This window comes from Acomys minous (genome assembly GCF_964271855.1).
Source record: "Acomys minous genome assembly, chromosome: 20".
NCBI classification, from domain to species: domain Eukaryota; kingdom Metazoa; phylum Chordata; class Mammalia; order Rodentia; family Muridae; genus Acomys; species Acomys minous.
In genome coordinates this window covers 22,531,871-22,551,200 of record NC_140502.1, presented here as the reverse complement: position 1 = coordinate 22,551,200, position 19,330 = coordinate 22,531,871, and the positions used below count along the sequence as shown (strand labels likewise).

The 19,330-nt window shown below is 49.8% G+C and overlaps 1 protein-coding gene across 1 annotated transcript in view; it reads right to left on the bottom strand.

The window, feature by feature from the left end:
- Positions 1 to 19,330, bottom strand: part of LOC311591018 (cytochrome P450 2B1-like) — a 68,643-nt gene that overhangs the window by 2,728 nt on the left and 46,585 nt on the right. The window contains exons 5-8 of the mRNA XM_084770381.1: positions 4,833 to 5,009; positions 4,280 to 4,421; positions 2,426 to 2,613; positions 2,116 to 2,257 (exon numbers count right to left, since the gene is read on the bottom strand). Of these exons, the coding sequence (XP_084626507.1) occupies positions 2,116 to 2,257; positions 2,426 to 2,613; positions 4,280 to 4,421; positions 4,833 to 5,009 (649 nt within the window). The remainder of the gene's footprint in view (positions 1 to 2,115; positions 2,258 to 2,425; positions 2,614 to 4,279; positions 4,422 to 4,832; positions 5,010 to 19,330) is intronic.

Genomic DNA, 19,330 nt, shown 5'->3' with positions numbered 1-19,330 from the left:
AACTGTGTAATGCTTGTGAGAAATTATGTCTTCAGAACAAAAGAACTGGGACACTGACGCTGGATCGGACCTGACAGGATTCGTTCCTCTCAGCGTGCTGGACGCTGACATCCTGCATCCTCCATGTTCCAGCCCCAGGTGCCTCAGTGGCTGTCACCCACCAGAAAAAAGAAGACAGATTCCAGGATGGTGTTGTAGAAAGCTTCTGATCCCAATTGGTCCAGCATTTCAGAGCGTCCCACAAAGGACTCCTACTAAGTCTGGAATTTCTCAACATTTAGAAGATAGACCACAAAGGCTATCCATAGCTTGCTTAACCATTTTCCCCAATTGGGGGTGGCAAGCCTTCAAAGGTATTATTTGCCCTAAGTTAGCCTGAATAAGCCTTAAGAGAACATTGCTAACAAGAATACAAGAGACAGAGGACAGAATCTCAGGGGTAGAAGACACAGTGGAGCATAGCAATGTATCTGTCAAAGAAAATGTTAAATCTAAAAAAAAAAAAAAGAAAATTCCTGACTCAAAACATCCAAGAAATCAAGGACACCATGAAAAGACAAAATCTAAGAATTATACGAATTGAAGAAAGAGAAGATTCCAGGCTCCAAAGCCCAGAAAATATTTTCAACAAATCATGGAAGGAAAAGATTCCCAAATCTTAAGAAAGATATGCCTATAAGGATAAAAGAAGCCTACAGAACACCTAATAAATCAGACAAACACACTTCCACAACCATCATCAGAATAAAAGATTCTAACATTTAACTGGTCATTAATATCTCTCAACATCAATGGACACAACTCTTCAATAAAAGTACACGGAATAACATAATGGATACATAAACAGGACACTCATAATTCTGCTGCATGCAAAAAAACACACCTCACCCCCCCCCAAAAAATAGAAATTAGCTGAGAGTAAAAGGCTAGAAAAATGTTTCCCAAGCAAACATTCCCAAGAAGCAAGCTGGAGTAACCGTTCTAATATAGAGAGTCTACATAAAATAGACTTTCAACTATAATTAACAAAAAGGGATGAGGAAGGACACTTCATACTCATCAAAGGAAAATTCCACCAAGATGGCATCTCAATTCTGAACATGTATGCCCCAAATACAAGGGCATCCAAATTCTTAAAAGAAACATTACTAAATCTTAAATCACACATTGAACCGCACACATTTCAACACCCCACTCTCACCGATGCACAAGTCATTGAAACACAAGCTAAGTGGATAAATAATAAAACTAACAGATGCCATGAAACACACATCTACAGAACTTTTCACCCAAAACAAAAGAATATGCCTTCTTTTCAGCACCTCACAGAATCTTCTCCAAAACTGACATATAGTCCATCACAAAGCAGGCCTCAACAGATACAAGAAAATTAAAATAAACCTTTTGTAACTTGTCAGACCATGATGGACTAATTATAGACTTCAACAGCAACAAAAGTAACAAAAAGCCCACACACAACTCTACTGAACAACTCTCTACTCAGTGACAACTGGGTCAGGAAAAAAAACAAAGTAAGGGCTGGAGAGATGGCTCAGAGGTTAGGAGCACTGGCTGCTCTTCCAGAGGTCCTGAGTTCAATTCCCAGCAACCACATGGTGGCTCACAGCCATCTATAGTGAGATCTGATGCCCTCTTCTAACATGCAGGCAGAGCACTGTGCACATAATAAATAAATATTTTTTAAAAAGTAAGAAATAAAAAGGCTTCTTATACTTAATAAAAATGAAGATACGGTTACTGATTGCTTCATGGTTCTTCCTGCTGTGTATAGTTTATTTTGTTTATGTGTAATAATATAAGTGTATATTTTTTAAAGAAATATAATTTAAAAGTTTAAGTTTTCCCCTAATTATAATAGAAAAATGAATACGCTTAGGCGGTGGGGCTTTTAAATTCATCCTTCCAAAGTCCTGCTGACCAGTATGATCCTTTATTTCAAAGGTCCCCTCAAGGGGTTGGTGCTAGGGTGAACAGGATGGTACAGGCAAGACATCTGGAATAGGGCTCAGTAAACATGAACCTCTTTCTATTTATGTCCTGGAGCGTGGTCCCTGCCCTCTGGTGTCCAAGAATGGAATCACAGGTCAGTCTTACCTATGGAGAAAGGCATAAAAGCTTCACTTTTCTTCAGTGCCCCATTGGCATCCAGGAAGTGGTCAGGATTGAAGGTGTCCGGTTGTTCAAAGTACCGTGGGTCACAAAGAGCTGAACTCAAGATGGGGTACACTTCAGTGTCCTAGGAGGTGTTACAAGACACAAAGACATTAGTACACCCTGGCCTCATATGCAAAAGAGTCCCTGTGAAACACAGAATTCTGGGAAACCACAAACAGGGTTAGGTTGGTGACTAACGACTACAGTATGATCTCCTACAGGAGAGAGGAGCCATCACAGCTGGTCTCACCTTCGGGAGCAGGTACCCTCGGAACAACGTGTCTCTGGTTACTTTGTGTGGTAAACCAAGAGGGGCAAGATCTGAAAATCTCTGAATCTCGTGGAGGACTGCCTCAGTGTACGGCATGTTGGTGCAGTCATCGAGCGTTGGTAGGCGGTGTGAGCCGATCACCTGATCAATCTCCTTCTGGACTTTCTCTGCACGGAAAAGGGAGAGAATACACTATGTCCCCTCTGCTGACGCAATGCATAACGACTATGTTTTCTGGGTCCCAGTAATCCAGAAAGAGTGAAAAACAAGGAAACTGTGCTGAGAAAGACACAGTGCACACTTCAGTGCACACACCTGTGCTTCCTTCAAGCACCCATTTCTCCAGCCATGCTAAAGCATACTAGAGTCTCTTCTAAACAATCTCTAAACTTCCTTGTAAGAGAGAAAAAAAGAGACCCTTACAGCAAAGGGCCATTTCAACGGACAATCTGGAATGAGCACTGGGGTGGGAGATGACAAGAATTTGAGGGATGTGAAATGTTGTAGTCCTGCGTGCACAGGTCTACACACACACACACACACACACACACACACACACACACACACACACACACCTTTTTTAGCTTTATTTATTATGTGTATAGTGTTCTGCCTGCATGTACACCTGCTCACCAGCAGAGGGCGCCAGATCTCACTATAGATGGCTGTGAGACACCGTGTGGTTGCTGGGAATTGAGCACAGGACCTTCGGAAGAGCAAACAGTGCTCTTAAATCTGAGTCATCTCTCCAGCGCACGCACGCGTGCGTGCGACACACACATTTGCATGGAATGTATATTTAAAAATCCAGGGAGCTTGAAGGAATGCTCGAAAGTTAGGATCACTAGCTGCTCCTTCTGAGAACCCAGGTTCAATTCCTAGCACCCATATGGCAGCTCACACTGTCTGTAACTCATGGTCCAAGGAATCCGATACCCTGACACAAACATATTCACAGGCTGCCACCAACGCATATGAAATTAAAATATTTTTTTTTAATCTCAGCTGAAATCTGGAGGTATGGCATCAGTAAACACAGAAAAGTAAATTGATCTATGTATAATTGCAAAGAAAATATGAATGTGTGTGTGTGTGTGTGTGTGTGTGTGTGTGTGTGTGTGTGTGTGTTGATGGATGAAATGTCTCAACCAGTAAGTGCAGTTGACTTTCAAGCCTGACATCCTGACTTTGGTACACACAACACACATGCAGGAGGAAAGAGAGAAACAAATACGTGAATTTGTCCTCTCATTTCTACCCAGGAGCCGTAGCGGGGTGCGTCAGAGATGAACCAATCAACGACTGATAATTTATCTAAATAGAGTAGATGGGCAGATAACTATAGCAGCAGGTTAATGTGTGTGTAGACGGGCGGGTGGAAGATGGATAAATAGATAATAGATTAGCGGGTCAATGAATAGAACAGGTTAAGTGTACTGCTGAAGGATGTATGTAATGACAGAAAGGAAGGAAGGAAAAAGGATGTGTGGGTAGATCGACCTTCAAGTGACAGCAGGAAACAAGTCAGAAGAGTGTTCGTTCACCTAGCACTGCCTTAATTTAGAAGCAGACCAAAGCCTTCAGAGATCCAAGCATATGAGACCTATGTCAGGGGAAGGGGGAGGGGGGAGGAGGGATGGGGGATGGGCCTGGGAGGAAATGAGGGTGGGAGCTACTGTAGGGATGTAAAGAGCATAAGTATTTTAAAATAAATTGAAATTAATAAAAAAGAGAGCCGTGTCTGTATCTTCAAAGGAAAAAAAAAAAAAGAAAACAACCCTCTGCTGCAAAAAGGAAGTGACATGATGCCCGTACTGACCGCCTGCGGCTCACCTGCGACATGGGGGTACTTGAGCATGAGCAGGAAGCCAAAGCGGAGCGTGTTGCTGATACTCTCGCTCCCAGCAAAGAAGAGAGAGTGGACAGTGACCAGGAGGTTCTGGTGATCGAACGCACTGTCTTGGTTGGACTTCTCCTGGTTGCAGATGGGGAGAGTGAAGGGGGAAAGTGAGAGGCAACCAGAGCCTTGCAGGATGATGAACACACATCTCTGGGCACTAATCCTTCTGTTCTTGAGTCTCATACCACCCGGACCCACTTGGCGTTTCTCACCGCTCAACCAACTCCCTTGGCTTCTATTTGCCTCCTTTTCTCTCTAATTTGCTCTTAAAGTCTATCGTGTTTTGTCTCCCAAGCTCTTTCTTCCTCCTGTGGTCTTTTCTGATTTTTTTTTTTTTTTACATCATGCCCTGTGTTTCTTCCCAGCTAATATCTCTTCGTTTCATTTTCTCCCTCTTTTTCTACCTTCTTCGTCTTCCGGAGGCCTTGGCATCTCCTCCACTCCACTTTCTACCTCTCATCACCATCACCACCATGCGCTACTTACCTTCTCCATGCGTAGAAGGTAGGAATCTATTAAGTCTCTTGGAGCGCTGGGGTCCAAGGTTGCCCTGTGTTTCTCCACGCTAGTGCCAACGTAGTCGAGAATTTCCTGGAGTTTTTGGCAGGCTTGTCTGTGGGTACCAGGAAAGTACTTCAGGAAGCCAGAGAAGAGCTCAAACACCTTCAAGAAGAAACAAGGGCCATGGAGGTTACACAGTGCTCGGTCTTAGTCGCTGTCCTAATGCAACCCTTACAAGAGAGTGTTTAATTGGGGATCTGCCTGTGGTTTCTGAGGTTTAGTCTATTTTCATCATGTCAGGAAGCACACAAGCAGGCAGGGAGGCATGGGGATGAGGGCTCACATCCTGACACACAGGAAGCCAGGAAAGAACAAGAGGGAACCCTGAGCCTTGCATGGCTTCAGGAACCTTCAAAGCCCACCCCCAGCAACACCACCTCCTCCAACAAGGACCAAATCCTTCAAATGAGCTCTTCACCTGAGGCCCAAGAATGCAAATAGGCTGGGCTATCAACCCAATCTAATTCACACTACCACACGTTCCTAGGTGAAGAGCTATCGCAGGTCCCAGCATGAACATTGACAACACAGGCCTGAGTTTGGCACACATGGCACTGGCAGCTTTTTACCTTTTACCCGTCTCATCCTTGTTTTTTTTAATATATTTTATTAATTTATTCATATTACATCTCAATTGCTATCCCATCCCTTGTATCCTCCATTCCTCCCTCCCTCCCATTCCTCCTTCCCCTCCCCTATGACTGTGACTGAGGGGGACCTCCTCCTCCTGTATATGCTCACAGGGTATCAAGTCTCTTCTTGGTTTCTCATCCTTGTTAAACCCTTCGATTATAATGCTTAAGATAGCCCCCAAGGTCTATTCCTAGATTTGGCCACTGACCCATTCCTCAAACAAAACACCAGTGTCCAACAATTAGAATTTGGCTAATGTGTCTAATGAGGATTAACCACCAGACCCTAGCACAGACTTCCCCTTTTTCCCATTAAAAAAAATCACTCCTTCAGAAACACCTCCTTCCTTGCATACTTGGTATGCGTACTTCTGCTGCTTGATGTTTAGCGTTGCAGCCTCCTGTCCTGCTGGCCCATACCAAGGAATAAATACCCTCTGTGCAAAGAACCTGGTGTCTGGGTTTGTCTTGTCCCAAATCTGAAGGGAACACCTTCCCTTACAGACACAAACACAGAAGCACACGCACACATACACACACACACATACACACCACACACATACACACACATACACACATACACTACACACACATACACACATATACACACACATACACGCACATACATGCACATATACACACACATACACACATATACACACACACACATACACACACGTACACACACACAAACACACACACACACCTCATATATTTGCATTATACTCAAGCATGCTTTTGAATTCTGTCTCTGAATCTGTCTCTCACCTTTGTCTTGTGTTCTGTTTCTCTCTTTTGCTCTCTCTCCCTCCCAATCCCCTTTGCTGAATTATCTTTGTTTGTTTTAATTTCTGGAGTTTTTGGTTTATGCACACGAGTTCTCCTGTATGCCAGACTGGTCTCAAACTCAACATGTAGCCAAGGGCCTCCCAGAAGTCCTCATGCCCTTCCCGTCATGTGCTGGAGTGCCTGTGTTCTGAGCCACAACACAGGAGACACAGTGCTGGGACACACGCCATAAAGACCACGGCTTCTACTCCCTGATTTAAGCTGCGTCACCCACTTCGTCGTTTTACATGTGTAAGTGTGGCTGTGTGTCTCCGGTCCCCTCCATCCTACTAACTGTCCCTCCCTCCATTGTCTCAGCCTCACGGTCTCTCTGTGTTCTCTCTGCCCCTCTTGCAGCAATAGGACACTCCTCCCTTCCTCACTACAGCAATGGGACACTCCTCCCTTCCTCATCTACAGCAATAGGACACTCCTCCCTTCCTCACCTACAGCAATAGCACACTCCTCCCTTCCTCACCTACAGCAATAGGACACTCCTCCCTTCCTCACCTACAGCAATAGGACACTCCTCCCTTCCTCACCTACAGCAATAGGACACTCCTCCCTTCCTCACCTACAGCAATAGGACACTCCTCCCTTCCTCATCTACAGCAATAGGACACTCCTCCCTTCCTCACCTACAGCAATAGGACACTCCTCCCTTCCTCACCTACAGCAATAGGACACTCCTCCCTTCCTCACCTACAGCAATAGGACACTCCTCCCTTCCTCACCTACAGCAATAGGACACTCCTCCCTTCCTCACCCACAGCAATAGGACACTCCTCCCTACCTCACCTACAGCAATAGGACACTCCTCCCTTCCTCACTACAGCAATAGGACACTCCTCCCTTCCTCACTACAGCAATAGGACACTCCTCCCTTCCTCACCTACAGCAATAGGACACTCCTCCCTTCCTCACTACAGCAATAGGACACTCCTCCCTTCCTCATCTACAGCAATAGGACACTCCTCCCTTCCTCACTACAGCAATAGGACACTCCTCCCTTCCTCATCTACAGCAATAGGACACTCCTCCCTTCCTCACCTACAGCAATAGGACACTCCTCCCTTCCTCACCTACAGCAATAGGACACTCCTCCCTTCCTCACTACAGCAATAGGACACTCCTCCCTTCCTCACCTACAGCAATAGGACACTCCTCCCTTCCTCATCTACAGCAATAGGACACTCCTCCCTTCCTCATCTACAGCAATAGGACACTCCTCCCTTCCTCACTACAGCAATAGGACACTCCTCCCTTCCTCACCCACAGCAATAGGACACTCCTCCCTTCCTCATCTACAGCAATAGGACACTCCTCCCTTCCTCACTACAGCAATAGGACACTCCTCCCTTCCTCACCCACAGCAATAGGACACTCCTCCCTTCCTCATCTACAGCAATAGGACACTCCTCCCTTCCTCACTACAGCAATAGGACACTCCTCCCTTCCTCACTACAGCAATAGGACACTCCTCCCTTCCTCACCTACAGCAATAGGACACTCCTCCCTTCCTCACTACAGCAATAGGACACTCCTCCCTTCCTCATCTACAGCAATAGGACACTCCTCCCTTCCTCACCTACAGCAATAGGACACTCCTCCCTTCCTCACCTACAGCAATAGGACACTCCTCCCTTCCTCACTACAGCAATAGGACACTCCTCCCTTCCTCACCTACAGCAATAGGACACTCCTCCCTTCCTCATCTACAGCAATAGGACACTCCTCCCTTCCTCAGCTACAGCAATAGGACACTCCTCCCTTCCTCATCTACAGCAATAGCACACTCCTCCCTTCCTCATCTACAGCAATAGGACACTCCTCCCTTCCTCACCCACAGCAATAGGACACTCCTCCCTTCCTCACCCACAGCAATAGGACACTCCTCCCTTCCTCATCTACAGCAATAGGACACTCCTCCCTTCCTCACCTACAGCAATAGGACACTCCTCCCTTCCTCACTACAGCAATAGGACACTCCTCCCTTCCTCATCTACAGCAATAGGACACTCCTCCCTTCCTCACCTACAGCAATAGGACACTCCTCCCTTCCTCACCTACAGCAATAGGACACTCCTCCCTTCCTCACTCACAGCAATAGCACACTCCTCCCTTCCTCACCTACAGCAATAGCACACTCCTCCCTTCCTCACCTACAGCAATAGGACACTCCTCCCTTCCTCACCTACAGCAATAGGACAGTCCTCCCTTCCTCACCTACAGCAATAGGACACTCCTCCCTTCCTCACCTACAGCAATAGGACACTCCTCCCTTCCTCACCTACAGCAATAGGACACTCCTCCCTTCCTCACCTACAGCAATAGCACACTCCTCCCTTCCTCACCTACAGCAATAGGACACTCCTCCCTTCCTCACCTACAGCAATAGCACACTCCTCCCTTCCTCACCTACAGCAATAGGACACTCCTCCCTTCCTCACCTACAGCAATAGCACACTCCTCCCTTCCTCACCTACAGCAATAGGACACTCCTCCCTTCCTCACCTACAGCAATAGCACACTCCTCCCTTCCTCACCCACAGCAATAGGACACTCCTCCCTTCCTCACCTACAGCAATAGGACACTCCTCCCTTCCTCACCTACAGCAATAGGACACTCCTCCCTTCCTCACTACAGCAATAGGACACTCCTCCCTTCCTCACCTACAGCAATAGGACACTCCTCCCTTCCTCACTACAGCAATAGGACACTCCTCCCTTCCTCACCTACAGCAATAGGACACTCCTCCCTTCCTCACCCACAGCAATAGGACACTCCTCCCTTCCTCACTACAGCAATAGGACACTCCTCCCTTCCTCACCTACAGCAATAGGACACTCCTCCCTTCCTCACTCACAGCAATAGGACACTCCTCCCTTCCTCACCCACAGCAATAGGACACTCCTCCCTTCCTCACTCACAGCAATAGGACACTCCTCCCTTCCTCACCTACAGCAATAGGACACTCCTCCCTTCCTCACCCACAGCAATAGGACACTCCTCCCTTCCTCACTACAGCAATAGGACACTCCTCCCTTCCTCATCTACAGCAATAGGACACTCCTCCCTTCCTCACTCACAGCAATAGGACACTCCTCCCTTCCTCACTCACAGCAATAGGACACTCCTCCCTTCCTCACTACAGCAATAGGACACTCCTCCCTTCCTCACTCACAGCAATAGGACACTCCTCCCTTCCTCACCTACAGCAATAGGACACTCCTCCCTTCCTCACCCACAGCAATAGGACACTCCTCCCTTCCTCATCTACAGCAATAGGACACTCCTCCCTTCCTCACTACAGCAATAGGACACTCCTCCCTTCCTCACCCACAGCAATAGGACACTCCTCCCTTCCTCATCTACAGCAATAGGACACTCCTCCCTTCCTCACTACAGCAATAGGACACTCCTTCCTTCCTCATCTACAGCAATAGGACACTCCTCCCTTCCTCACTACAGCAATAGGACACTCCTCCCTTCCTCATCTACAGCAATAGGACACTCCTCCCTTCCTCACTACAGCAATAGGACACTCCTCCCTTCCTCACTACAGCAATAGGACACTCCTCCCTTCCTCACCCACAGCAATAGGACACTCCTCCCTTCCTCACTCACAGCAATAGGACACTCCTCCCTTCCTCACTACAGCAATAGGACACTCCTCCCTTCCTCACTACAGCAATAGGACACTCCTCCCTTCCTCACTACAGCAATAGGACACTCCTCCCTTCCTCACCCACAGCAATAGGACACTCCTCCCTTCCTCACTCACAGCAATAGGACACTCCTCCCTTCCTCACTACAGCAATAGGACACTCCTCCCTTCCTCACCCACAGCAATAGGACACTCCTCCCTTCCTCACTCACAGCAATAGGACAGTCCTCCCTTCCTCACTCACAGCAATAGGACACTCCTCCCTTCCTCACTACAGCAATAGGACACTCCTCCCTTCCTCACCCACAGCAATAGGACACTCCTCCCTTCCTCACCCACAGCAATAGGACACTCCTCCCTTCCTCACTACAGCAATAGGACACTCCTCCCTTCCTCACTACAGCAATAGGACACTCCTCCCTTCCTCACCCACAGCAATAGGACACTCCTCCCTTCCTCACTCACAGCAATAGGACACTCCTCCCTTCCTCACTACAGCAATAGGACACTCCTCCCTTCCTCACTACAGCAATAGGACACTCCTCCCTTCCTCACCCACAGCAATAGGACACTCCTCCCTTCCTCATCTACAGCAATAGCACACTCCTCCCTTCCTCACCTACAGCAATAGGACACTCCTCCCTTCCTCACCCACAGCAATAGGACACTCCTCCCTTCCTCACCTACAGCAATAGGACACTCCTCCCTTCCTCACCCACAGCAATAGGACACTCCTCCCTTCCTCATCTACAGCAATAGCACACTCCTCCCTTCCTCACCTACAGCAATAGGACACTCCTCCCTTCCTCACCCACAGCAATAGGACACTCCTCCCTTCCTCACCTACAGCAATAGGACACTCCTCCCTTCCTCACCCACAGCAATAGGACACTCCTCCCTTCCTCACCTACAGCAATAGGACACTCCTCCCTTCCTCACCCACAGCAATAGGACACTCCTCCCTTCCTCACCTACAGCAATAGGACACTCCTCCCTTCCTCACCTACAGCAATAGGACACTCCTCCCTTCCTCACCCACAGCAATAGGACACTCCTCCCTTCCTCACCTACAGCAATAGGACACTCCTCCCTTCCTCACCCACAGCAATAGGACACTCCTACCTTCCTCACCTACAGCAATAGGACACTCCTCCCTTCCTCACCTACAGCAATAGGACACTCCTCCCTTCCTCACCTACAGCAATAGCACACTCCTCCCTTCCTTACTCACAGCAATAGGACAGTCCTCCCTTCCTCACCTACAGCAATAGGACACTCCTCCCTTCCTCACCCACAGCAATAGGACACTCCTCCCTTCCTCACCTACAGCAATAGGACACTCCTCCCTTCCTCACCTACAGCAATAAAACACTCCTCCCTTCCTCACCTACAGCAATAGGACACTCCTCCCTTCCTTACTCACAGCAATAGGACACTTCTCCCTTCCTCACCTACAGCAATAGGACACTCCTCCCTTCCTCACTCACAGCAATAGGACACTCCTCCCTTCCTCTCCTACAGCAATAGGACACTCCTCCCTTCCTCACTCACAGCAATAGGACACTCCTCCCTTCCTCTCCTACAGCAATAGGACACTCCTCCCTTCCTCACTCACAGCAATAGGACACTCCTCCCTTCCTCTCCTACAGCAATAAGACACTCCTCCCTTCCTCACTCACAGCAATAGGACACTCCTCCCTTCCTCATTTACAGCAATAGCACACTCCTCCCTTCCTTACTCACAGCAATAGGACACTCCTCCCTTCCTCACCCACAGCAATAGGACACTCCTCCCTTCCTCACCTACAGCAATAGGACACTCCTCCCTTCCTCACCTACAGCAATAGGACACTCCTCCCTTCCTCATCTACAGCAATAGGACACTCCTCTTTTCCTTACTCACAGCAATAGGACACTCCTCCCTTCCTCACCTACAGCAATAGGACACTCCTCCCTTCCTCACCTACAGCAATAGGACACTCCTCCCTTCCTCACCTACAGCAATAGGACACTCCTCCCTTCCTCACTCACAGCAATAGGACACTCCTCCCTTCCTCACCTACAGCAATAGGACACTCCTCCCTTCCTCACCCACAGCAATAGGACACTCCTTCCTTCCTCACCCACAGCAATAGGACACTCCTCCCTTCCTCACCCACAGCAATAGGACACTCCTCCCTTCCTCACTACAGCAATAGGACACTCCTCCCTTCCTCACTACAGCAATAGGACACTCCTCCCTTCCTCACCTACAGCAATAGGACACTCCTCCCTTCCTCACTACAGCAATAGGACACTCCTCCCTTCCTCACTCACAGCAATAGGACACTCCTCCCTTCCTCACTCACAGCAATAGGACACTCCTCCCTTCCTCACTACAGCAATAGGACACTCCTCCCTTCCTCACTCACAGCAATAGGACACTCCTCCCTTCCTCACTACAGCAATAGGACACTCCTCCCTTCCTCATCCACAGCAATAGGACACTCCTCCCTTCCTCACCCACAGCAATAGGACACTCCTCCCTTCCTCACTCACAGCAATAGGACACTCCTCCCTTCCTCACTCACAGCAATAGGACACTCCTCCCTTCCTCACCCACAGCAATAGGACACTCCTCCCTTCCTCACCTACAGCAATAGGACACTCCTCCCTTCCTCACCTACAGCAATAGGACACTCCTCCCTTCCTCACTCACAGCAATAGGACACTCCTCCCTTCCTCACTCACAGCAATAGGACACTCCTCCCTTCCTCACCCACAGCAATAGGACACTCCTCCCTTCCTCACTCACAGCAATAGGACACTCCTCCCTTCCTCACCTACAGCAATAGGACACTCCTCCCTTCCTCACCCACAGCAATAGGACACTCCTCCCTTCCTCACTACAGCAATAGGACACTCCTCCCTTCCTCATCTACAGCAATAGGACACTCCTCCCTTCCTCACTCACAGCAATAGGACACTCCTCCCTTCCTCACTCACAGCAATAGGACACTCCTCCCTTCCTCACTACAGCAATAGGACACTCCTCCCTTCCTCACTCACAGCAATAGGACACTCCTCCCTTCCTCACCTACAGCAATAGGACACTCCTCCCTTCCTCACCCACAGCAATAGGACACTCCTCCCTTCCTCATCTACAGCAATAGGACACTCCTCCCTTCCTCACTACAGCAATAGGACACTCCTCCCTTCCTCACCCACAGCAATAGGACACTCCTCCCTTCCTCATCTACAGCAATAGGACACTCCTCCCTTCCTCACTACAGCAATAGGACACTCCTTCCTTCCTCATCTACAGCAATAGGACACTCCTCCCTTCCTCACTACAGCAATAGGACACTCCTCCCTTCCTCATCTACAGCAATAGGACACTCCTCCCTTCCTCACTACAGCAATAGGACACTCCTCCCTTCCTCACTACAGCAATAGGACACTCCTCCCTTCCTCACCCACAGCAATAGGACACTCCTCCCTTCCTCACTCACAGCAATAGGACACTCCTCCCTTCCTCACTACAGCAATAGGACACTCCTCCCTTCCTCACTACAGCAATAGGACACTCCTCCCTTCCTCACTACAGCAATAGGACACTCCTCCCTTCCTCACCCACAGCAATAGGACACTCCTCCCTTCCTCACTCACAGCAATAGGACACTCCTCCCTTCCTCACTACAGCAATAGGACACTCCTCCCTTCCTCACCCACAGCAATAGGACACTCCTCCCTTCCTCACTCACAGCAATAGGACAGTCCTCCCTTCCTCACTCACAGCAATAGGACAGTCCTCCCTTCCTCACTCACAGCAATAGGACACTCCTCCCTTCCTCACTACAGCAATAGGACACTCCTCCCTTCCTCACCCACAGCAATAGGACACTCCTCCCTTCCTCACCCACAGCAATAGGACACTCCTCCCTTCCTCACTACAGCAATAGGACACTCCTCCCTTCCTCACTACAGCAATAGGACACTCCTCCCTTCCTCACCCACAGCAATAGGACACTCGTCCCTTCCTCACTCACAGCAATAGGACACTCCTCCCTTCCTCACTACAGCAATAGGACACTCCTCCCTTCCTCACTACAGCAATAGGACACTCCTCCCTTCCTCACCCACAGCAATAGGACACTCCTCCCTTCCTCATCTACAGCAATAGCACACTCCTCCCTTCCTCACCTACAGCAATAGGACACTCCTCCCTTCCTCACCCACAGCAATAGGACACTCCTCCCTTCCTCACCTACAGCAATAGGACACTCCTCCCTTCCTCACCCACAGCAATAGGACACTCCTCCCTTCCTCATCTACAGCAATAGCACACTCCTCCCTTCCTCACCTACAGCAATAGGACACTCCTCCCTTCCTCACCCACAGCAATAGGACACTCCTCCCTTCCTCACCTACAGCAATAGGACACTCCTCCCTTCCTCACCCACAGCAATAGGACACTCCTCCCTTCCTCACCTACAGCAATAGGACACTCCTCCCTTCCTCACCCACAGCAATAGGACACTCCTCCCTTCCTCACCTACAGCAATAGGACACTCCTCCCTTCCTCACCTACAGCAATAGGACACTCCTCCCTTCCTCACCCACAGCAATAGGACACTCCTCCCTTCCTCACCTACAGCAATAGGACACTCCTCCCTTCCTCACCCACAGCAATAGGACATTCCTACCTTCCTCACCTACAGCAATAGGACACTCCTCCCTTCCTCACCTACAGCAATAGGACACTCCTCCCTTCCTCACCTACATCAATAGCACACTCCTCCCTTCCTTACTCACAGCAATAGGACAGTCCTCCCTTCCTCACCTACAGCAATAGGACACTCCTCCCTTCCTCACCCACAGCAATAGGACACTCCTCCCTTCCTCACCTACAGCAATAGGACACTCCTCCCTTCCTCACCTACAGCAATAGGACACTCCTCCCTTCCTCACCTACAGCAATAGGACACTCCTCCCTTCCTTACTCACAGCAATAGGACACTTCTCCCTTCCTCACCTACAGCAATAGGACACTCCTCCCTTCCTCACTCACAGCAATAGGACACTCCTCCCTTCCTCTCCTACAGCAATAGGACACTCCTCCCTTCCTCACTCACAGCAATAGGACACTCCTCCCTTCCTCTCCTACAGCAATAGGACACTCCTCCCTTCCTCACTCACAGCAATAGGACACTTCTCCCTTCCTCTCCTACAGCAATAGGACACTCCTCCCTTCCTCACTCACAGCAATAGGACACTCCTCCCTTCCTCATTTACAGCAATAGCACACTCCTCCCTTCCTTACTCACAGCAATAGGACACTCCTCCCTTCCTCACCCACAGCAATAGGACACTCCTCCCTTCCTCACCTACAGCAATAGGACACTCCTCCCTTCCTCACCTACAGCAATAGGACACTCCTCCCTTCCTCATCTACAGCAATAGGACACTCCTCTTTTCCTTACTCACAGCAATAGGACACTCCTCCCTTCCTCACCTACAGCAATAGGACACTCCTCCCTTCCTCACCTACAGCAATAGGACACTCCTCCCTTCCTCACATACAGCAATAGCACACTCCTCCCTTCCTCACCCACAGCAATAGGACACTCCTCCCTTCCTCACCTACAGCAATAGGACACTCCTCCCTTCCTCACTCACAGCAATAGGACGCTCCTCCCTTCCCCATCTACAGCAATAGGACACTCCTCCCTTCCTCACTCACAGCAATAGGACGCTCCTCCCTTCCTCATCTACAGCAATAGGACACTCCTCCCTTCCTCACTCACAGCAATAGGACACTCCTCCCTTCCTCACTTCCAGCAATAGGACACTCCTCCCTTCCTCACCTACAGCAATAGGACACTCCTCCCTTCCTCACTCACAGCAATAGGACGCTCCTCCCTTCCTCATCTACAGCAATAGGACACTCCTCCCTTCCTCACCTACAGCAATAGGACACTCCTCCCTTCCTCACCTACAGCAATAGGACACTCCTCCCTTCCTCACTCACAGCAATAGGACACTCCTCCCTTCCTCACTCACAGCAATAGGACACTCCTCCCTTCCTCACCTACAGCAATAGCACACTCCTCCCTTCCTCACCCACAGCAATAGGACACTCCTCCCTTCCTCACCTACAGCAATAGGACACTCCTCCCTTCCTCATCTACAGCAATAGGACACTCCTCCCTTCCTCACCTACAGCAATAGGACACTCCTCCCTTCCTCACCTACAGCAATAGGACACTCCTCCCTTCCTCACTCACAGCAATAGCACACTCCTCCCTTCCTCACCTACAGCAATAGCACACTCCTCCCTTCCTCACCTACAGCAATAGGACACTCCTCCCTTCCTCACCTACAGTAATAGGACACTCCTCCCTTCCTCACCTACAGCAATAGGACACTCCTCCCTTCCTCACCTACAGCAATAGGACACTCCTCCCTTCCTCACCTACAGCAATAGGACACTCCTCCCTTCCTCACCTACAGCAATAGCACACTCCTCCCTTCCTCACCTACAGCAATAGGACACTCCTCCCTTCCTCACCTACAGCAATAGGACAGTCCTCCCTTCCTCACCTACAGCAATAGGACACTCCTCCCTTCCTCATCTACAGCAATAGGACACTCCTCCCTTCCTCACCTACAGCAATAGGACACTCCTCCCTTCCTCACCTACAGCAATAGCACACTCCTCCCTTCCTCACCTACAGCAATAGGACACTCCTCCCTTCCTCACCTACAGCAATAGCACACTCCTCCCTTCCTCACCTACAGCAATAGGACACTCCTCCCTTCCTCACCTACAGCAATAGCACACTCCTCCCTTCCTCACCTACAGCAATAGGACACTCCTCCCTTCCTCACCTACAGCAATAGCACACTCCTCCCTTCCTCACCCACAGCAATAGGACACTCCTCCCTTCCTCACCCACAGCAATAGGACACTCCTCCCTTCCTCACCTACAGCAATAGGACACTCCTCCCTTCCTCACTACAGCAATAGCACACTCCTCCCTTCCTCACCTACAGCAATAGCACACTCCTCCCTTCCTCACCTACAGCAATAGGACACTCCTCCCTTCCTCACCTACAGCAATAGCACACTCCTCCCTTCCTCACCCACAGCAATAGGACACTCCTCCCTTCCTCACCCACAGCAATAGGACACTCCTCCCTTCCTCACCTACAGCAATAGGACACTCCTCCCTTCCTCACCTACAGCAATAGCACACTCCTCCCTTCCTCACCTACAGCAATAGGACACTCCTCCCTTCCTCACCTACAGCAATAGCACACTCCTCCCTTCCTCACCCACAGCAATAGGACACTCCTCCCTTCCTCACCCACAGCAATAGGACACTCCTCCCTTCCTCACCTACAGCAATAGGACACTCCTCCCTTCCTCACTACAGCAATAGGACACTCCTCCCTTCCTCACCTACAGCAATAGGACACTCCTCCCTTCCTCACTACAGCAATAGGACACTCCTCCCTTCCTCACCTACAGCAATAGGACACTCCTCCCTTCCTCACCCACAGCAATAGGACACTCCTCCCTTCCTCAATACAGCAATAGGACACTCCTCCCTTCCTCACCTACAGCAATAGGACACTCCTCCCTTCCTCACTCACAGCAATAGGACACTCCTCCCTTCCTCACCCACAGCAATAGGACACTCCTCCCTTCCTCACTACAGCAATAGGACACTCCTCCCTTCCTCACCTACAGCAATAGGACACTCCTCCCTTCCTCACCTACAGCAATAGGACACTCCTCCCTTCCTCACCTACAGCAATAGGACACTCCTCCCTTCCTCACCTACAGCAATAGCACACTCCTCCCTTCCTCACTCACAGCAATAGGACACTCCTCCCTTCCTCACCCACAGCAATAGGACACTCCTCCCTTCCTCACCTACAGCAATAAGACACTCCTCCCTTCCTCACCTACAGCAATAGGACACTCCTCCCTTCCTCACTCACAGAAATAGGACACTCCTCCCTTCCTCACTACAGCAATAGGACACTCCTCCCTTCCTCACTCACAGCAATAGGACACTCCTCCCTTCCTCACTACAGCAATAGGACACTCCTCCCTTCCTCACCCACAGCAATAGGACACTCCTCCCTTCCTCATCTACAGCAATAGCACACTCCTCCCTTCCTCACCTACAGCAATAGGACACTCCTCCCTTCCTCACCCACAGCAATAGGACACTCCTCCCTTCCTCACCTACAGCAATAGGACACTCCTCCCTTCCTCACCTACAGCAATAGGACACTCCTCCCTTCCTCACCTACAGCAATAGGACACTCCTCCCTTCCTCACCCACAGCAATAGGACACTCCTCCCTTCCTCACCTACAGCAATAGGACACTCCTCCCTTCCTCACCCACAGCAATAGGACACTCCTACCTTCCTCACCTACAGCAATAGGACACTCCTCCCTTCCTCACCTACAGCAATAGGACACTCCTCCCTTCCTCACCTACAGCAATAGCACACTCCTCCCTTCCTTACTCACAGCAATAGGACAGTCCTCCCTTCCTCACCTACAGCAATAGGACACTCCTCCCTTCCTCACCCACAGCAATAGGACACTCCTCCCTTCCTCACCTACAGCAATAGGACACTCCTCCCTTCCTCACCTACAGCAATAGGACACTCCTCCCTTCCTCACCTACAGCAATAGGACACTCCTCCCTTCCTTACTCACAGCAATAGGACACTTCTCCCTTCCTCACCTACAGCAATAGGACACTCCTCCCTTCCTCACTCACAGCAATAGGACACTCCTCCCTTCCTCTCCTACAGCAATAGGACACTCCTCCCTTCCTCACCCACACCAATAGGACACTCCTCCCTTCCTCACTACAGCAATAGGACACTCCTCCCTTCCTCACTACAGCAATAGGACACTCCTCCCTTCCTCACCTACAGCAATAGGACACTCCTCCCTTCCTCACTACAGCAATAGGACACTCCTCCCTTCCTCACTCACAGCAATAGGACACTCCTCCCTTCCTCACTCACAGCAATAGGACACTCCTCCCTTCCTCACTACAGCAATAGGACACTCCTCCCTTCCTCACTCACAGCAATAGGACACTCCTCCCTTCCTCACTACAGCAATAGGACACTCCTCCCTTCCTCATCCACAGCAATAGGACACTCCTCCCTTCCTCACCTACAGCAATAGGACACTCCTCCCTTCCTCACTCACAGCAATAGGACACTCCTCCCTTCCTCACTCACAGCAATAGGACACTCCTCCCTTCCTCACCCACA